The sequence below is a fragment of the Bombina bombina genome, chromosome 1, assembly GCF_027579735.1.
Source record: "Bombina bombina isolate aBomBom1 chromosome 1, aBomBom1.pri, whole genome shotgun sequence".
Lineage (NCBI taxonomy): Eukaryota > Metazoa > Chordata > Amphibia > Anura > Bombinatoridae > Bombina > Bombina bombina.
Window position 1 is genome coordinate 1,058,685,336 of NC_069499.1, and position 22,539 is coordinate 1,058,707,874.

At 40.9% G+C, this 22,539-nt stretch overlaps 1 protein-coding gene across 1 annotated transcript in view; it reads right to left on the reverse strand.

Annotated features, from left to right (window-relative positions):
• CSE1L (chromosome segregation 1 like) overlaps positions 1–22,539 on the reverse strand; it is a 475,025-nt gene that overhangs the window by 140,147 nt on the left and 312,339 nt on the right. Inside the window, exons 21-22 of the mRNA XM_053689969.1 lie at positions 21,147–21,244; positions 1,920–2,005 (exon numbers count right to left, since the gene is read on the reverse strand). Coding sequence (XP_053545944.1) covers positions 1,920–2,005; positions 21,147–21,244 — 184 coding nt within the window. The remainder of the gene's footprint in view (positions 1–1,919; positions 2,006–21,146; positions 21,245–22,539) is intronic.

Genomic DNA, 22,539 nt, shown 5'->3' on the forward strand with positions numbered 1-22,539 from the left:
AATATAAGTTTAAACATATATTTAGAACTTTACATATAAAGTGCCCAACCATAGCTTAGAGTGTCATAAAAAATAAGACTTACTTACCCTAAGACACTCATCTACATATAGTAGACAGCCAAACCAGTACTGAAACGAGAATCAGTAGAGGTAATGGTATATAAGAGTATATCGTCGATCTGAAAAGGGAGGTAAGAGATGAATCTCTACGAACCTATGAAATAGATCCCCTAGAGGAAGACCATTGAATTCAAATAGGCAATACTTTCTTCACATCCCTCTGACATTCACTGCACTCAGAGAGGAAAACCGGGCTCCAGCCTGCTGGAAGCGCATATCAACGTAGAATCTGGCACAAACTTACTTCACCACCTCCACGGGAGGCAAAGTTTGTAAAACTGAATTGTGGGTGTGGTGAGGTGTGTATTTATAGGCATTTTGAGGTTTGGGAAACTTTGCCCCTCCTGGTAGGAATGTATATCCCATACGTCACTAGCTCATGGACTCTTGCTAATTACATGAAAGAAAAGCAAATACTCTTGAATTTAGAATGCCTTGCAAGTATGGCTGTTTAACGCCACTAACTCCATGTGATGTTATAGTGATCAGCTTAGTTCATTATTAGGGTCTGATTAACCTTCCCCTTTAAGAGATTTTGGACAGACATTAGTTCCCGAAACTCTGATGTAGGACTGTGTAGTCTGTTGACTATAGTTAGGTTTGTGAGTACGGCTGTAGTATGCCACTAATTCTATGTGATGTTACATTGACAAGCTTAGTTTGCCATTAGGGTCTGGTTAACCTTCCCCTTTAAGAGCTTTTGGATAGGCATTAGGTCCTGGGCGGTCTTGTGTATTGAAGTTAGTGCCTGTGATCATATGTATGAGTCTTTGGATGTTACTTATGGGATTCATATACTGCAGTGGTTCATATGGCCAGGTGCCACTATTATTTTAGATTCAGTGCTTATTATAGTACTCTGAACTTGCCTTAAGTAAGGTGGCCTTTTTGATTCCCATAACAGTATTAACAGGATTGTGCACTTATCCTATGAGCATATGTTGTGACGTTCAAGTTAGGAATGATAACAGGATACCTTTTTATCTTGTGCTGTATCTTGATATTATACTTTTCTTTATGACAGGATGGGGCATTACCGGTCACTTTATGGGTGTCTGAGTCTGCATAGCGTTTCCATGGCTACGATATGAGAGTGGTAATTAACACACCTCCAGGGCTGTGGACATATTACGGAGTGGGGGCATGCCCCGTGTTGAAAAGTGGATGGTTGATGACCCGCCCTGGGGGCAGATAATGCCGTACAGGCAGCTGATTAGCTGTGGTAAGATCCATGGTGAGCACCGTTTCTTTTGTTTAGATTATGACAGCCTGACAGATACCCATCAATAATGACTGCCAGTCTCCGCTGTCGGGGTATTTTCATTGTTACTAGCAGGGCAGCATGTATCAGACCATTTGAGAGCAATAGGTGGGAAATATGTTATTAGAGGTTCGTTAGAATTGGATACCAGCTACTATTTTATGAGAGAGTTTAGGGATTGATGAAGGGTTTATACAATCCTTATGATGGACAAGACTAAGGAATGAGGTAGAGAAGGTAGGTAGATGGGATATAACTAAAGGGGACATGGTTTGTTTCCTGTCCATGCCCTGACCAAGGAGTGGTCTCACCTGGTAAATATTGTCTATGGTTAGACCAAGATAAAAAGTTTTGTATGCACAAAACATTTGATTTCAAGACTTTTTTATATTTTAAAAAAAACAAACTCTTCAATGTGAAATTTCAGTTTAACATCCCTTTAATACAGAGTTTACTGTTCTAATTCATCTTTTCATCTTTGAAAAACCCTAAGTAACCAGTTTTGTATTTAATAATAAAAAAAAAAATACCCACTTACTTTTTACAAACTTTGTAGTTTTAGAATTTTGCAACCTCTGGAAAAGCAGAATGAATATTTGCTTTCTATACAGGTCGACACATTCCCTGGAAATTATAAAGATAGGATAAAATTCATGTAAATTTAAACAGGTTATAGAGATATAAACCACATAAAAGAAACAAATTGTTGACACTAGATTTGATCAGCTCAAAAATTGTGCCTTTGAGAAGATATAAAATAATGAAGTGCATAGAAGGCATTTTATACAGTTTTAAAGGATGATGGTGCAACATTTACAAAGAAAATATTAAACTCTCAGGATGGAGCAATATAAGTACAACTAAATGAGGGCTGGTACACAGCATACAGAGCCTGCACTGCCCTTCAGGATCCCCTTAGACTACAACTGTGAAAACATAATTTATGCTTACCTGATAAATTTATTTCTCTTGTAGTGTAGTCAGTCCACGGGTCATCCATTACTATATAGCTCCTCCCCTCACATGTCATATTCAGTCATTCGACCAAAGCAGACGAGAAAGGAGAAACCATAGGGTGCAGTGGTGACTGGAGTTTAATTAAAATTTAGGTCTGCCTTAAGGACATAGCCTCCGAAGAAGCAAAAGTGTCAAATTTGTAAAATTTTGAAAAGGTGTGAAGCGAAGACCAAGTCGCAGCCTTGCAAATCTGTTCAACAGAGGCCTCATTTTTAAAGGCCCAGGTGGAAGCCACAGCTCTAGTAGAATGAGCTGTAATCCTTTCAGGAGGCTGCTGTCCAGCAGTCTCATAGGCTAAACGTATTATGCTACGAAGCCAAAAAGAGAGAGAGGTAGCCGAAGCCTTTTGACCTCTTCTCTGTCCAGAGTAAACGACAAACAGGGAAGAAGTTTGACGAAAATCTTTAGTTGCCTGCAAATAGAACTTCAGGGCACGGACTACGTCCAAATTATGCAAAAGTCGTTCCTTCTTTGAAGAAGGGTTAGGACACAGTGATGGAACAACAATCTCTTGATTGATATTCCTGTTAGTAACTACCTTAGGTAAGAACACAGGTTTAGTACGCAGAACTACCTTGTCTGAATGAAAAATCAGATAAGGAGAATCACAATGTAAGGCAGATAACTCAGAGACTCTTCGAGCCGAGGAAATAGCCATCAAAAACAAAACCTTCCAGGATAACAGCTTGATATCAATGGAATGAAGGGGTTCAAATGGAACGCCTTGAAGAACATTAAGAACTAAGTTTAAGCTCCACGGCGGAGCAACAGTCTTAAACACAGGCTTAATCCTAGTTAAAGCCTGACAAAAAACCTGAACGTCTGGAACTTCAGCCAGACGTTTGTGTAGTAGAATAGACAGAGCAGAAATCTGTCCCTTTAACGAACTAGCAGATAAGCCCTTTTCTAAACCCTCTTGTAGAAAGGACAATATCCTAGGAATCCTAACCTTACTCCATGAGTAACTCTTGGATTCGCACCAATATAAATATTTACGCCATATCTTATGGTAAATTTTTCTGGTAACAGGCTTCCTAGCCTGTATTAAGGTATCAATAACCGACTCCGAGAAGCCACGCTTTGATAGAATCAAGCGTTCAATCTCCATGCAGTCAGCCTCAGAGAAATTAGATTTGGATGTTTGAAAGGACCCTGAATTAGAAGGTCCTGTCTCAGAGGCAGAGACCACGGTGGACAGGACGACATGTCCACTAGGTCTGCATACCAGGTCCTACGTGGCCACGCAGGCGCTATCAGAATCACCAAAGCTCTCTCCTGTTTGATCTTGGCAATCAAACGAGGAAGCATCGGGAATGGTGGAAACACATAAGCCATGTTGAAGACCCAAGGGGCTGTCAGAGCATCTATCAGCACCGCTCCCGGGTCCCTGGACCTGGATCCGTAACAAGGAAGTTTGGCGTTCTGGCGAGACGCCATGAGATCCATATCTCGTTTTCCCCAACGAAGAATCAGTTGAGCAAAGACCTCCGGATGAAGTTCCCACTCCCCCGGATGAAAAGTCTGGCGACTTAGAAAATCCGCCTCCCAGTTCTCTACGCCTGGGATGTAAATCGCTGACAGGTGGCAAGAGTGAGACTCTGCCCAGCGAATTATCTTTGAGACTTCCAACATCGCTAGGGAACTTCTGGTTCCCCCTTGATGGTTGATGTAAGCCACAGTCGTGATGTTGTCCGACTGAAATCTGATGAACCTCAGAGATGCTAACTGAGGCCAAGCTAGGAGAGCATTGAATATTGCTCTTAATTCCAGAATATTTATTGGGAGGAGTTTCTCCTCCTGAGTCCATAATCCCTGAGCTTTCAGGGAGTTCCAGACTGCGCCCCAGCCTAGAAGGCTGGCGTCTGTTGTTACAATCGTCCAATCTGGCCTGCGAAAGGTCATCCCCTTGGACAGATGTGGCCGAGAGAGCCACCATAGAAGAGAATCTCTGGTCTCTTGATCCAGACTTAGTAGGGGGGACAAATCTGAGTAATCCCCGTTCCACTGACTTAAAATGCACAATTGCAGCGGTCTGAGATGCAGGCGCGCAAATGGTACTATGTCCATTGCCGCTACCATTAAGCCGATTACTTCCATGCACTGAGCTACTGACGGGTGTGGAATGGAATGAAGGACACGGCAAGCATTTAGAAGTTTTGATAACCTGGCCTCTGTCAGGTAAATTTTCATCTCTACAGAATCTATAAGAGTCCCTAGAAAGGGAACCCTTGTAAGTGGTAATAGAGAACTCTTTTCCACGTTCACCTTCCACCCATGCGACCTCAGAAATGCCAGAACTATCTCTGTACGAGACTTGGCAGTTTGAAAACTTGACGCTTGTATCAGAATGTCGTCTAGGTACGGAGTCACCGCTATGCCTCGCGGTCTTAGTACCGCCAGAAGTGAGCCCAGAACTTTTGTAAAGATTCTTGGAGCCGTAGCTAATCCGAAGGGAAGAGCTACAAACTGGTAATGCCTGTCTAGGAAAGCAAATCTTAGGTACCGATAATGATCCTTGTGAATCGGTATGTGAAGGTAGGCATCCTTTAAATCCACTGTGGTCATGTACTGACCCTCTTGGATCATGGGAAGGATGGTTCGAATAGTTTCCATTTTGAATGATGGAACTCTTAGAAATTTGTTTAGGATTTTTAAGTCCAAGATTGGTCTGAAGGTTCCCTCTTTCTTGGGAACCACAAATAGATTTGAATAGAATCCCTGCCCGTGTTCCGTCCGCGGAACTGGGTGGATCACCCCCATTAGTAAAAGGTCTTGTACACAGCGTAGAAACGCCTCTTTCTTTATTTGGTTTGCTGATAACCTTGAAAGATGAAATCTCCCTCGTGGAGGAGAAGTTTTGAAGTCCAGGAGATATCCCTGAGATATGAACTCCAACGCCCAGGGATCCTGGACATCTCTTGCCCAAGCCTGGGCGAAGAGAGAAAGTCTGCCCCCCACTAGATCCGTTTCCGGATAGGGGGCCCTCTCTTCATGCTGTCTTGGAGGCAGCAGCAGGTTTCTTGGCCTGCTTGCCCTTGTTCCAGGACTGGTTAACTTTCCAGCCCTGCCTGTAACGAGCAACAGCTCCTTCCTGTTTTGGAGCGGAGGAAGTTGATGCTGCTCCAGCCTTGAAGTTACGAAAGGCACGAAAATTAGACTGTTTGGCCTTTGATTTGGCCCTGTCCTGAGGTAGAGCATGGCCCTTACCTCCCGTAATGTCAGCTATAATTTCTTTCAAGCCGGGCCCGAATAAGGTCTGCCCTTTGAAAGGAATATTAAGCAATTTAGATTTAGAAGTCACGTCCGCTGACCAGGATTTAAGCCATAGCGCTCTGCACGCTTGGATGGCGAATCCGGAGTTCTTAGCCGTAAGTTTGGTTAAATGTACGACGGCATCAGAAACAAATGTGTTAGCTAGTTTAAGTGCTTTAAGCTTGTTCATAATTTCATCCAATGGAGCTGTGCGAATGGCCTCTTCCAGAGACTCAAACCAGAATGCCGCCGCAGCAGTGACAGGCGCAATGCATGCAAGGGGCTGTAAGATAAAACCTTGTTGAACAAACATTTTCTTAAGGTAACCCTCTAATTTCTTATCCATTGGATCTGAAAAGGCACAACTATCCTCCACCGGGATAGTGGTACGCTTAGCTAAAGTAGAAACTGGTCCCTCCACCTTAGGGACCGTCTGCCATAAGTCTCGTGTGGTGGCGTCTATAGGAAACATTTTCCTAAATATGGGAGGAGGGGAAAAAGGCACACCAGGTCTATCCCACTCCTTGCTAATAATCTCTGTAAGCATTTTAGGTATAGGAAACACGTCAGTACACACCGGTACCGCATAGTATCTATCCAACCTACATCATTTTTCTGGAATTGCAACAGTGTTACAATCATTCAGAGCCGCTAATACCTCCCCTAACAATATGCGGAGGTTCTCAAGCTTAAATTTAAAATTAGAAATCTCTGAATCCAGTCTCCCTGGATCAGATCCGTCACCCACAGAATGAAGCTCTCCGTCTTCACGTTCTGCAAACTGTGACACAGTATCTGACATGGCTCTCACCTCATCCGCGCGCTCTGTCCTTAACCCAGAGCTATCGCGCTTGCCTCTTAATTCTGGCAATTTAGATAATACTTCTGTCATAACAGTAGCCATGTCTTGCAAAGTGATTTGTAAGGGCCTCCCTGATGTACTTGGCGCCACAAAATCACGCACCTCCTGAGCGGGAGGCGAAGGTACTGACACGTGAGGAGAGTTAGTCGGCATAACTTCCCCCTCGTTGTCTGGTGATAATTTCTTTACATGTAAAGATTGACTTTTATTTAAAGTAGCATCAATGCAATTAGTACATAAATTTCTATTGGGCTCCACATTGGCCTTTAAACATAGTGAACAAAGAGATTCATCTGTGTCAGACATGTTTAAACAGACTAGCAATGAGACTAGCAAGCTTGGAAATACTTTTCTAAATAAATTTACCAGCAATATAAAAAACGCTACTGTGCCTTTAAGAAGCACAAAAAGCTGTCACAGTTGAAACAACAATGAACCAAAATAGTTATAGCAACCAATTTTTCACAGTAAATGTATTAAGTTAGCAAAGGATTGCACCCACCAGCAAATGGATGATTAACCCCTTAATACCCAAAAACGGATTAACAATTTAATAATTAACGTTTTTCTCACAATCAAAACACACTGTCACAGGTCTGCTGTGACTGATTACCTCCCTCAAAATGAATTTTGAAGACCCCTGAGCACTCTAGAGACGATCTGGATCATGGAGGATGAAGTAGACAGATTGTGACTGAATTTTTACTGCGCAAAAAAGCGCTAAAATTAGCCCCTTCCACTCATATTACAATAGTGGGGAAGCTCAGAAAACTGTTTCTATGCAGAAAAACATAATTTATGTAAGAACTTACCTGATAAATTCATTTCTTTCATATTAGCAAGAGTCCATAAGCTAGTGACGTATGGGATATACATTCCTACCAGGAGGGGCAAAGTTTCCCAAACCTCAAAATGCCTATAAATACACCCCTCACCACACCCACAATTCAGTTTAACGAATAGCCAAGAAGTGGGGTGATAAAAAAGTGCGAAAGCATAAAAAATAAGGAATTGGAATAATTGTGCTTTATACAAAAATCATAACCACCACAAAAAAGGGTGGGCCTCATGGACTCTTGCTAATATGAAAGAAATGAATTTATCAGGTAAGTTCTTACATAAATTAAGTTTTCTTTCATGTAATTAGCAAGAGTCCATGAGCTAGTGACGTATGGGATAATGATTACCCAAGATGTGGATCTTTCCACGCAAGAGTCACTAGAGAGGGAGGGATAAAATAAAGACAGCCAATTCCTGCTGAAAATAATCCACACCCAAAATAAAGTTTAATGAAAAACATAAGCAGAAGATTCAAACTGAAACCGCTGCCTGAAGTACTTTTCTACCAAAAACTGCTTCAGAAGAAGAAAATACATCAAAATGGTAGAATTTAGTAAAAGTATGCAAAGAGGACCAAGTTGCTGCTTTGCAAATCTGATCAATCGAAGCTTCATTCCTAAACGCCCAGGAAGTAGAGACTGACCTAGTAGAATGAGCTGTAATCCTTTGAGGCGGAGTTTTACCCGACTCAACATAGGCAAGATGAATTAAAGATTTCAACCAAGATGCCAAAGAAATGGCAGAAGCTTTCTGGCCTTTTCTAGAACCGGAAAAGATAACAAATAAACTAGAAGTCTTTCGGAAAGACTTAGAAGCTTCAACATAATATTTCAAAGCTCTAACAACATCCAAAGAATGTAACGATTTCTCCTTAGAATTCTTAGGATTAGGACATAATGAAGGAACCACAATTTCTCTACTAATGTTGTTGGAATTCACAACTTTAGGTAAAAATTCAAAAGAAGTTCGCAACACTGCCTTATCCTGATGAAAAATCAGAAAAGGAGACTCACAAGAAAGAGCAGATAATTCAGAAACTCTTCTGGCAGAAGAGATTGCCAAAAGGAACAAAACTTTCCAAGAAAGTAATTTAATGTCCAATGAATGCATAGGTTCAAACGGAGGAGCTTGAAGAGCCCCTAGAACCAAATTCAAACTCCAAGGAGGAGAAATTGACTTAATGACAGGTTTGATACGAACCAAAGCTTGTACAAAACAATGAATATCAGGAAGATTAGCAATCTTTCTGTGAAAAAGAACAGAAAGGGCAGAGATTTGTCCTTTCAAGGAACTTGCGGACAAACCTTTATCTAAACCATCCTGAAGAAACTGTAAAATTCTTGGAATTCTAAAAGAATGGCAAGAAAAATGATGAGAAAGACACCAAGAAATATATGTCTTCCAGACTCTATAATATATCTCTCTGGATACAGATTTACGAGCCTGTAACATAGTATTAATCACAGAGTCAGAGAAACCTCTTTGACTAAGAATCAAGCGTTCAATCTCCATACCTTTAAATTTAAGGATTTGAGATCCTGATGGAAAAAAGGACCTTGCGACAGAAGGTCTAGTCGTAGCGGAAGAGTTCACGGATGGCAAGAGGCCATCCGGACAAGATCCGCATACCAAAACCTGTGAGGCCATGCCGGAGCTACCAGCAGAACGAGCATTCCTTCAGAATCTTGGAGATTACTCTTGGAAGAAGAACTAGAGGCGGAAAGATATAGGCAGGATGATACTTCCAAGGAAGTGATAATGCATCCACTGCCTCCGCCTGAGGATCCCGGGATCTGGACAGATACCTGGGAAGTTTCTTGTTTAGATGAGACGCCATCAGATCTATTTCTGGAAGTTCCCACATTTGAACAATCTGAAGAAATACCTCTGGGTGAAGAGACCATTCGCCCGGATGCAACGTTTGGCGACTGAGATAATCCGCTTCCCAATTGTCTATACCTGGGATATGAACCGCAGAGAGTAGACAGGAGCTGGATTCCGCCCAAACCAAAATTCGAGATACTTCTTTCATAGCTAGAGGACTGCGAGTCCCTCCTTGATGATTGATGTATGCCACAGTTGTGACATTGTCTGTCTGAAAACAAATGAACGACTCTCTCTTCAGAAGAGGACAAAACTGAAGAGCTCTGAAAATTGCACGGAGTTCCAAAATATTGATCGGTAATCTCACCTCCTGAGATTCCCAAACTCCTTGTGCCGTCAGAGATCCCCACACAGCTCCCCAACCTGTGAGACTTGCATCTGTTGAAATTACAGTCCAGGTCGGAAGCACAAAAGAAGCCCCCTGAATTAAACGATGGTGATCTGTCCACCACGTTAGAGAGTGTCGTACAATCGGTTTTAAAGATATTAATTGAGATATCTTTGTGTAATCCCTGCACCATTGATTCAGCATACAGAGCTGAAGAGGTCGCATGTGAAAACGAGAAAAGGGGATCGCGTCCGATGCAGCAGTCATAAGACCTAGAATTTCCATGCATAAGGCTACCGAAGGGAATGATTGTGACTGAAGGTTTCGACAAGCTGAAATCAATTTTAGACGTCTCTTGTCTGTTAAAGACAGAGTCATGGACACTGAATCTATCTGGACACCCAGAAAAGTTACCCTTGTCTGAGGAATCAATTAACTTTTTGGTAAATTGATCCTCCAACCATGATCTTGAAGAAACAACACAAGTCGATTCGTATGAGATTCTGCTAAATGTAAAGACTGAGCAAGTACCAAGATATCGTCCAAATAAGGAAATACCACAATACCCTGTTCTCTGATTACAGACAGAAGGGCACCGAGAACTTTTGTAAAAATTCTTGGAGCTGTAGCTAGGCCAAACGGCAGAGCCACAAACTGGTAATGCTTGTCCAGAAAAGAGAATCTCAGGAACTGATAATGATCTGGATGAATCGGAATATGCAGATAAGCATCCTGTAAATCTATTGTGGACATATAATGCCCTTCCTGAACAAAAGGCAAGATAGTCCTCACAGTTACCATTTTGAACGTTGGTATCCTTACATAACGATTCAATATTTTTAGATCCAGAACTGGTCTGAAGGAATTCTCCTTCTTTGGTACAATGAAGAGATTTGAATAAAACCCCATCCCCTGTTCCAGAACTGGAACTGGCATAATTACTCCAGCCAACTCTAGATCTGAAGCACAATTCAGAAATGCTTGAGCTTTCACTGGATTTACTGGGACACGGGAAAGAAAAAATCTCTTTGCAGGAGGTCTCATCTTGAAACCAATTCTGTACCCTTCTGAAACAATGTTCTGAATCCAAAGCTTGTGAACAGAATTGATCCAAATTTCTTTGAAAAAACGTAACCTGCCCCCTACCAGCTGAGCTGGAATGAGGGCCGCACCTTCATGTGGACTTAGAAGCAGGCTTTGCCTTTCTAGAAGGCTTGGATTTATTCCAGACTGGAGATGGTTTCCAAACTGAAACTGCTCCTGAGGATGAAGGATCAGGCTTTTGTTCTTTGTTGAAACGAAAGGAACGAAAACGATTATTAGCCCTGTTTTTACCCTTAGATTTTTTATCCTGTGGTAAAAAAGTTCCTTTCCCACCAGTAACAGTTGAGATAATGGAATCCAACTGAGAACCAAATAATTTGTTACCCTGGAAAGAAATGGAAAGTAGAGTTGATTTAGAAGCCATATCAGCATTCCAAGTTTTAAGCCATAAAGCTCTTCTAGCTAAAATAGCTAGAGACATAAACCTGACATCAACTCTGATAATATCAAAAATGGCATCACAGATAAAATTATTAGCATGCTGAAGAAGAATAATAATATTATGAGAATCATGATCTGTTACTTGTTGCGCTAAAGTCTCCAACCAAAAAGTTGAAGATGCAGCAACATCAGCCAAAGATATAGCAGGTCTAAGAAGATTACCTTAACACAGATAAGCTTTTCTTAGAAAGGATTCAATTTTCCTATCTAAAGGATCTTTAAACTAAGTACCATCTGACGTAGGAATAGTAGTACGTTTAGCAAGGGTAGAAATAGCCCCATCAACTTTAGGGATTTTGTCCCAAAATTCTAATCTGTCAGACGGCACAGGATATAATTGCTTAAAACGTTTAGAAGGGGTAAATGAATTACCCAATTTATCCCATTCTCTGGAAATAACTTCAGAAATAGCATTAGGAACAGGAAAAACTTCTGGAATAACCACAGGAGATTTAAACACCTTATCTAAACGTTTAGAATTAGTATCAAGAGGACCAGAATCCTCTATTTCTAAAGCAATTAGTACTTCTTTAAGTAAAGAACGAATAAATTCCATTTTAAATAAATATGAAGATTTATCAGCATCTATCTCTGAGACAGAATCCTCTGAACCAGAAGAGTCATCAGAATCAGAATGATGATGTTCATTTAAAAATTCATCTGTAGAGAGAGAAGTTTTAAAAGATTTTTTATGTTTCCTAGAAGGAGAAATAACAGACATAGCCTTCTTGATGGATTCAGAAACAAAATCTCTTATGTTATCAGGAACATTCTGCACCTTAGATGTTGAGGGAACTGCAACAGGCAATGGTACATTACTAAAGGAAATATTATCTGCTTTAACAAGTTTGTCATGACAATTAATACAAACAACAGCCGGAGGAATAGCTACCAAAAGTTTACAGCAGATACACTTAGCTTTGGTAGTTCCAGCACTAGACAGCGATTTTCCTGAAGTATCTTCTGACTCAGATGCAACGTGAGACATCTTGCAATATGTAAGAGAAAAAAAAACATATAAAGCAAAATTGATCAAATTCCTTAAATGACAGTTTCAGGAATGGGAAAAAATGCCAATAAACAAGCTTCTAGTAACCAGAAGCAAAGAAAAAATCAGACTGAAATAATGTGGAGACAAAAGCGACGCCCATATTTTTTGGCGCCAAATAATACGCCCACATTGTTTGGCGCCTAAATGCTTTTTGGCGCCAAAAATGACGCCACATCCGGAACGCCAACATTTTTGGCGCAAAAGGACGTCAAAAAATGACGCAACTTCCGGCGACACGTATGACGCCGGAAATAGAAAAGATTTTTTGCGCCAAAAAAGTCCGCGCCAAGAATGACGCAATAAAATGAAGCATTTTCAGCCCCCGCGAGCCTAACAGCCCACAGGGAAAAAAAGTCAAATTTTTAAGGTAAGAAAAAATGATTGATTCAAACGCATTATCCCAAATATGAAACTGACTGTCTGAAAATAAGGAATGTTGAACATTCTGAGTCAAGGCAAATAAATGTTTGAATACATATATTTAGAACTTTATAAATAAAGTGCCCAACCATAGCTTAGAGTGTCACAGAAAATAAGATTTACTTACCCCAGGACACTCATCTACACGTTTGTAGAAAGCCAAACCAGTACTGAAACGAAAATCAGCAGAGGTAATGGTATATAAATAAGGGTATATCGTCGATCTGAAAAGGGAGGTAAGAGATGAATCTCTACGACCGATAACAGAGAACCTATGAAATAGACCCCGTAGAAGGAGATCACTGCATTCAAATAGGCAATACTCTCCTCACATCCCTCTGACATTCACTGCACGCTGAGAGGAAAACCGGGCTCCAACCTGTTGCGGAGCGCATATCAACGTAGAATCTAGCACAAACTTACTTCACCACCTCCATAGGAGGCAAAGTTTGTAAAAACTGATTTGTGGGTGTGGTGAGGGGTGTATTTATAGGCATTTTGAGGTTTGGGAAACTTTGCCCCTCCTGGTAGGAATGTATATCCCATACGTCACTAGCTCATGGACTCTTGCTAATTACATGAAAGAAACAAAGATGGCCATGTGGTAAAAATCATGCCCCAATAAGTTTTATCACCAAGTACCTCACAAAAAAACAGAATTTATGTTTACCTGATAAATTACTTTCTCCAACGGTGTGTCCGGTCCACGGCGTCATCCTTACTTGTGGGATATTCTCTTCCCCAACAGGAAATGGCAAAGAGCCCAGCAAAGCTGGTCACATGATCCCTCCTAGGCTCCGCCTTCCCCAGTCATTCGACCGACGTAAAGGAGGAATATTTGCATAGGAGAAATCATATGATACCGTGGTGACTGTAGTTAAAGAAAATAAATCATCAGACCTGATTAAAAAACCAGGGCGGGCCATGGACCGGACACACCGTTGGAGAAAGTAATTTATCAGGTAAACATAAATTCTGTTTTCTCCAACATAGGTGTGTCCGGTCCACGGCGTCATCCTTACTTGTGGGAACCAATACCAAAGCTTTAGGACACGGATGATGGGAGGGAGAAAATCAGGTCACCTAGATGGAAGGCACCACGGTTTGCAAAACCTTTCTCCCAAAAATAGCCTCAGAAGAAGCAAAAGTATCAAATATGTAAAATTTGGTAAAAGTGTGCAGTGAAGACCAAGTCGCTGCCTTACATATCTGATCAACAGAAGCCTCGTTCTTAAAGGCCCATGTGGAAGCCACGGCCCTAGTGGAATGAGCTGTGATTCTTTCAGGAGGCTGCCGTCCGGCAGTCTCATAAGCCAATCTGATGATGCTTTCAAGCCAAAAAGATAGAGAGGTAGAAGTTGCTTTTTGACCTCTCCTTTTACCAGAATAAACAACAAACAAGGAAGATGTTTGTCTGAAATCCTTTGTAGCATCTAAATAGAATTTTAGAGCACGGACAACGTCCAAATTGTGTAACAAACGTTCCTTCTATGAAACTGGATTCGGACACAAAGAAGGTACAACTATCTCCTGGTTAATATTTTTGTTGGAAACAACCTTCGGAAGAAAACCAGGCTCAGTACGTAAAAACCACCTTATCTGCATGGACCAGATAGGGCGGAGAACACTGCAGAGCAGATAACTCAAACTCTTCTAGCGGAAGAAATTGCAACCTAAAACAAAACTTTCCAAGATAATAACTGAATATCTATGGAATGTAAGGGTTCAAACGGAACCCCTTGAAGAACTGAAAGAACTAGATTAAGACTCCAGGGAAGAGTCAAAGGTCTGTAAACAGGCTTGATTCTAACCAGAGCCTGAACAAACGCTTAAACGTCTGGCACAGCTGCCAGCCTTTTGTGAAGTAAAACAGATAAAGCAGAGATCTGTCCCTTCAGAGAACTCGCAGAAAATCCATTCTCCAAACCTTCTTGTAGAAAGGAAAGAATCTTAGGAATTTTTATCTTGTTCCATGGGAATCCTTTAGATTCACACCAACAGATATATTTTTTCCATATATTATGGTAAATTTTTCTAGTTACAGGCTTTCTAGCCTGAATAAGAGTATCTATTACAGAAACTGAAAACCCACGCTTTGAAAAAATCAAGCGTTCAAACTCCAAGCAGTCAGTTGGAGGAAAACCAGATTCGGATGTTCGAATGGACCCTGAATAAGAAGGTCCTGTCTCAAAGGTAGCTTCCATGGTGGAGCCGATGACACATTCACCAGGTCTGCATACCAAGTCCTGCGTGGCCACACAGGAACTATCAAGGTCACCGAAGCCCTCTCCAGATTGATCCTGGCTACCAGCCTGGGAATGAGAGGAAACGGTGGGAATACATAAGCTAGGTTGAAGATCCAAGGTGCTACTATTGTATCCAATAGAGTCGCCTTGGGATCCCTGGATTTGGACCCGTAACAAGGGACCATGAAGTTCTGACGAGAGGCCATCAGTACCAAGTCTGGAATGCCCCATAATTGAGTTATTTGGGCAAAGATTTCCAGATGGAGTTCCCACTCCCCCGGATGCTCCTCCATCGCCAGGGAACTCCTTGTTACCCCCTGATGGTTGATATATGTAACAGTCGTCATGATGACTGATTGAAACCTTATGAATTTGGCCTTTGCTAGTCGAGGCCAAGCCTTGAGAGCATTGAATATCGCTCTCAGTTCCATTATGTTTATCGGGAGAAGAGAGTCTTCCCGAAACCATAGACCCTGAGTTTTCAGGGGTTCCCAGACCGCGCCCCAGCCCACCAGACTGGCGTCGGTCGTGACAATGACCTATTCTGGTCTGCGGAAGCTCATTCCCTGTGACAGGTTGTCCAGGGTCAGCCACCAACGGAGTGAATCTCTGGTTATTTGATCTACTTGTATCGTCTGAGACAAGTCTGTATAATCCCCATTCCACTGTCTGAGCATGCCCAGGTGCAATGGTCTTAGATGAATTCGTGCAAAAGGAACTATGTCCATTGCCGCAACCATCAACCCAATTACTTCCATGGACTGCGCTATGGAAGGAAGAAGAACAGAATGAAGTACCTGACAAGAGCTTAGAAGTTTTGATTTTCTGGCCTCTGTCAGAAAAACCTTCATTTCTAAGGAAACTATTATTGTTCCCAAGAAGGGAACTCTTGTTGACGGGGACAGAGAACTTTTTTCTATGTTCACTTTCCACCTGTGAGATCTGAGAAAGGCTAGGACAATGTCCGTATGAGCCCTTGCTTTTGACAGAGACGACACTTGAATCAGGATGTCGTCCAAGTAAGGTACTACTGCAATGCCCCTTGGTCTTAGCACCGCTAGAAGGGACCCTAGTACCCTTGTGAAAATCCTTGGAGCAGTGGCTAATCCGAATGGAAGTGCCACAGGTAATGCTTGTCCAGAAAGGCGAACCTTAGGAACCGAAAATGTGCCTTGTGGATAGGAATACGTAGGTACGCAGCCTTTAAGTCCACCGTGGTCATGAATTGACCTTCCTGGATGGTAGGAAGGATCGTTCGAATGGTTTCCATTTTGAATGATGAAACCCTTAGAAACTTGTTTAGAATCTTGAGATCTAAAATAGGTCTGAATGTTCCCTCTTTTTTGGGAATTATGAACAGGTTGGAGTAAAAACCCATCCCTTGTTCTCCTAATGGAACAGGATGAATCACTCCCATGCTTAACAGGTCTTCTACACAGTGTAAGAATGCCTGTTCGAAGATAATTGAGACCCGTGGAACCTTCCCCTTGGGGGTAGTTCCCTGAATTCCAGGAGATAACCTTGAGAAACTATTTCTAGCGCCCAAGGATCCTGAACATCTCTTGCCCCAGCCTGAGCAAAGAGAGAAAGTCTGCCCCCCACCAGATCCTTCCCAGATCGGGGGCCAACACTTCATGCTGTTTTGGTAGCAGTGGCAGGTGACTTGGCCTGCTTACCCTTGTTCCAGCCTTGCATCGGCCTCCAGGCTGGCTTGGTTTGAGAAGTATTACCCTCTTGCTTAAAGGGTGTAGAATTTGAGGCTGGTCCGTTTCTGCGAAAGGGACGAAAATTTGGCTTCTTTTTAGCCTTAAAAGACCTATCCAGAGGAAGGGCGTGGCCCTTTCCCCCAGTGATGTCTGAAATAATCTCTTTCAAGTCAGGGCCAAACAGTGTTTTACCCTTGAAAGGGATGTTAAGCAAAAGCGCTCTGCGCGCCACGATAGCAAACCCTGAATTATTCGCCGCTAATCTAGCTAATTGCAAAGCGGCATCTAAAATAAAAAAGAGTTAGCCAATTTAAGAGCTTGAACTCTGTCCAAAACCTCCTCGTACGAAGATTCTTTATTGAGCGACTTTTCTAGTTCTTCGAACCAGAAACACGCAGCTGTAGTGACAGGAACAATGCATGAAATTGGTTGTAGAAGGTAACCTTGCTGAACAAACATCTTTTTAAGCAAACCCTCTAACCTTTAATCCATAGGATCTTGAAAGCACAACTAACTTCTATAGGAATAGAAGTGCGTTTGTTTAGAGTAGAAACCGCCCCCTCGACCTTGGGGACTGTATGCTATAAGTCCTTTCTGGGGTCGACTATAGGAACTAATTTCTTAAATATAGGGGGAGGACAAAAAGGTATGCCGGGCCTTTCCCACTCCTTATTTACTATGTCCGCCACCCGCTTGGGTATAGGAAAAACATCGGGGGGCACCGGAACCTCTAGGAACTTGTCCATCTTACCTAATTTCTCTGGAATGACCAAATTGTCACAATCATCCAGAGTAGATAATACCTCCTTAAGTAGTGCGTGGAGATGTTGAAATTTAAATTTAAAAGTTACAATATCAGATTCTGCTTGTTGAGAAATTTTCCCTGAATCTGAAATTTCTCCCTCAGACAAAACCTCCCTCCTGGCCCCTTCAGATAGGTGTGAGGGTATGTCAGAACAGATATCATCAGCGTCCTCTTGCTCTTCAGTGTTTAAAACAGAGCAATCACGCTTTCTCTGATAAGTAGGCATTTTGGAAAAAAATGCATGCAATAGAATTATCCATTACAGCCATTAATTGTTGTATGGTAATAAGTATTGGCGCACTAGATGTACTAGGGGCCTCTTGTGTGGGCAAAACTGGTGTAGACACAGAAGGGGATGATGCAGTACCATGCTTACTCCCCTCATTAGAGGAATCATCTTGGGCAATATATCTATGGCATTATTATCCCTACTTTGTTTGGACATTATGACACAAATATATCACATATATTTAAATGGGGAGACACATTGGCTTTCATACATATAGAACATCGTTATCTGATGGTTCAGACATGTTAAACAGGCTTAAACTTGTCAACAAAGCACAAAAAACGTTTACAATAAAACCGTTACTGTCCCTTTAAATTTCAAACTGATCACACTTTATTACTGAATATGTGAAAAAGTATGAAGGAATTGTTCAAATTTCACCAAAATTTCACCACAGTAACTTAAAGCCTTAAAAGTATTGCACACCAAATTTGAAAGCTTTAACCCTTAAAATAACGGAACCGGAGCCGTTTTTACATTTAACCCCTATACAGTCCCAGGTATCTGCTTTGCTGAGACCCAACCAAGCCCAGAGGGGAATACGATACCAAATGATGCCTTCTATAAGCTTTTTCAGTGGTTCTTAGCTCCTCACACATGCATCTGCATGCCATGCTTTCCAAAAACAACTGCGCATTAGAGGCGCGAAAATGAGGCTCTGTCTATGACTAGAAAAGGCCCCCAGTGAAAAAGGTGTCCAATACAGTGCCTGCCGTTTTTATTAAAACAATCCCCAAGATTTAACAACTATTAAAAGTAATAATCTGCCAAATATACTTAGTAAAGTAATCGTTTTAGCCCAGAAAAATGTCTACCAGTTTTTTAAGCCCTAATGAAGCCCTTTATTCTTTTACTTAAACTAAGAAAATGGCTTACCGGTTCCCATAGGGAAAATGACAGCTTCCAGCATTACCGAGTCTTGTTAGAAATGTGTCATACCTCAAGCAGCAAAAGTCTGCTCACTGTTTCCCCAAACTGAAGTTAATTCCTCTCAACAGTCCTGTGTGGAAACAGCCATCGATTTTAGTAACGGTTGCTAAAATCATTTTCCTCTTACAAACAGAAATCTTCATCTCTTTCCTGTTTCAGAGTAAATAGTACATACCAGCACTATTTTAAAATAACAAACTCTTGATTGAAGAATAAAAACTACATTTAAACACCAAAAAACTCTAAGCCATCTCCGTGGAGATGTTGCCTGTACAACGGCAAAGAGAATGACTGGGGAAGGCGGAGCCTAGGAGGGATCATGTGACCAGCTTTGCTGGGCTCTTTGCCATTTCCTGTTGGGGAAGAGAATATCCCACAAGTAAGGATGACGCCGTGGACCGGACACACCTATGTTGGAGAAACGATTAACATGCCAGTAAACGTTTTAAACATACATTTGAAAAGTTATGAATTGTTATTAATAAGCCTGCTACCAGTCGCTTTTACTGCAGTTAAGGCTCATACATTATTTCAGTATTAACAGTATTTTCAGAGTCAATTCCATTCCTTAGAAAAATACATTCAGTGTACACACACTCATCAGCCTAATACCAGTCGCTATCACTGCATTTAAGGCTGAACTTACTTTACATTGGTATCCGCAGTATTTTCTCAGTCAATTCCATTCCTCAGAAAAATAATTACTGCACATACCTCATTTGCAGGGGGGCCCTGCATGCTATTCCCCTTCTCTGAAGTTACCTCACTCCTCAGATGAGAACAGCCAGTGGATCTTAGTTACGTCTGCTAAGATCATAGAAAACGCAGGCAGATTCTTCTTCTAATGCTGCCTGAGAATAAACAGCACACTCCGGTGCTATTTAAAATAAACTTTTGATTGTAGAAATAAACTAAGTTAAAAAACACCACAGACCTCTCACAGCGACCTATCTAGTTAGGCTGCAAGAGAATGACTGAATATGACATGTGAGGGGAGGAGCTATATAGCAGCTCTGCTGGGTGATCCTCTTGCAGCTTCCTGTTCGGAAGAGATATATTCCATAAGTAATGGATGACCCGTGGACTGACTACACTTAACAAGAGAAAACAACCACTGCATGGTGCAGCATGATCTGCTGTGGCCATAGTGGGAGCCAATTAGAAGCATGAGAAGCAAAAGAAACAGGGTAGTCAACATAAGGGAACTATAGGATTTACATTTCAGGAAAAATGCATTCATACATATGGACATAAGCGATAAATGACACCCTCTTATGCAGACACACCTACCAATGATAAACAAATAGGTTAAATAGACTGGAATTATTTTGCAACAAGATGGAATGAAGTCTACTGATCTCTTGGTAGAATAATACATTTACAATTGCTTTTATTTACCCAACAACCCTACTACTACCAAAGCTTGACTACACAAACACTTTGGATATAGAATGTATAATCATTGGCTCTATTCAGTACTAGTGAATCAGTAGTTATATCATGTGTTGAGTGTGTAGAAAAATCTGCTACTGTGGGAGACTTAAAGGGACATTAACCTGCTGCATATAACTACAATAGAATCGCTACTACTCACCATACTATTGTTTTTCCTCCTGTGTCTGCAGCTGTCTTCAAAATCACTCTTATTTTAACTAGGTGCAATTATCAGTTGATGAAGCTCTGCATCTTCACACTGGGCGCCACCATCTTGGATATTATTTGTTATTTAACTTTTTAACTGTGCAAAAAACTGCAAAAAAGTAACCCTTTTGCTCTCTACTATGTGAGCTAAACTGAAGTGCAAGGTACAGCAGTTAAAAAGCCAGTGACATCACAAATCTGATACAATACGTGTGCTACAAGATGGCTGAGCCCAGTATAAAATGCTGAGCTTTAACAGCTCTTTTAAAAAGCTGGATTCAGCAATGAACTAAACAAGGAGAACATATTTAAAGAGAGCTGCAGTTACAGGAGGGAAAACAATAGCATGGTGAGTAGTATTCATACAACTGTAGTTGTACTCAGCAGTTTAATGGCTCTTTAAAAAATGCCTGGGATAAGCATAAGGATATACTTAAGAACTAACACTTTATGGGCAATATGGGCAGACTTGTTGGATCTATAGTTCTTATCTGCAATAAAAGTATGTTTTTATTTATGTTTGTAGAATGACAACTCAATATCAACTTCCAAGTTAATTGCTTCTGAAAGAGAAAAAAAAGAAAATTATTGTAAATTATTGTTGTAGTTTGGCTCCAAGTTTGACTGAATATGAGAATATAGCCAATGAATGTGAAAACTGATGAGGAAACTTGTAATGTAGAATTTAACAGCATGGTTAGTTGTGACATAGAAGCCAGGGCACCTATGTGCAATAACTAGTTTACCGTTCCCGTGTTATGCATTGTACCATAAGGCGATATAGTGTACAGTATGTTCTTAAATCAAAGCAGTTTTTTCCCATTAGTTATACTGAGTTGCTGCTACCATAGGGCCAACATGCAAGCTTCCTTTGTTTCAGGCATCTAAAACAAAAGATCAGTATTTAACATTTTGATAAGAAGAAAAAAAAAATATTCATCTTACTCACACGGGCATGTGCTCAATTATACTGTTAAGTAGATAAAACCCTTGATGGTCATTAGCTTTTGAAGCAATCAACTTCTGGAAGACTCCAAGTAATCCCGGCTGCAGGGGGGGGAGAGAGAAATCATAGAATTTAATCCAAACCTTAAAAGGGATATTTTACAATAAATTTTCCTTTACATAAATGTTTTACAGATCCATTTATATAGCCCATCTGGGAGTGTTCTTGTAACAATGTATAGTTCTGCTTTATTTTATTGAGGTACTTCTTGAGGCATAAACAATATGTAAATCAAAAATCATTGCAATGTAATTTACATGCATCAAAACAAAATACACCAGCATTGAGAGATTTCCACGTTACTCAATATAGCTATAGTCAAAGTATAACAGTATTTCAAGAAAAAAAATAAAAAAGATACAATACTGAAAAGAAATATATTTCGATAGTATGCCAACAAAATTCTAAACCCTCCGATCATCATTCAAGGCCACTTTCGGACCAACTAAGCCTGCAAGGCATTTAAAATAGTGGTGGGCATTTTGGAATAAGGAGGCTACTCGAGTCTCTTGTGAGAAAACAATTTATGTAAGAACTTACCTGATAAATTCATTTCTTTCATATTGGCAAGAGTCCATGAGCTAGTGACGTATGGGATATACATTCCTACCAGGAGGGGCAAAGTTTCCCAAACCTCAAAATCCCTATAAATACACCCCTCACCACACCCACAATTCAGTTTAACGAATAGCCAAGAAGTGGGGTGATAAGAAAGGAGCGAAAGCATCAAACAAGGAATTGGAATAATTGTGCTTTATACAAAAAAAATCATAACCACCACAAAAAAAGGGTGGGCCTCATGGACTCTTGCTAATATGAAAGAAATGAATTTATCAGCTAAGTTCTTACATAAATTATGTTTTCTTTCATGTAATTGGCAAAAGTCCATGAGCTAGTGACGTATGGGATAGCAGATACCCAAGATGTGGAGGGATAAAATAAAGACAGCCATTTACGCTGAAAAAACAATCCACAAATCAAATCAAAAAGTTTTAATCTTATAATGAAAAAAACTGAAATTATAAGCAGAAGAATCAAACTGAAACAGCTGCCTGAAGTACTTTTCTACCCAAAACTGCTTCTGAGGAAGAAAAAACATCAAAATGGTAGAATTTAGTAAAAGTATGCAAAGAAGACCAAGTTGCTGCTTTGCAAATCTGATCAACAGAAGCTTCATTCTTAAAAGCCCAGGAAGAAGAAACTGACCTAGTAGAATGAGCCGTAATCCTCTGAGGAGGGGATTTACCCGACTCTACATAAGCATGATGAATCAAAAGCTTTAACCAAGACGCCAAAGAAATGGCAGAAGCCTTCTGACCTTTCCTAGAACCAGAAA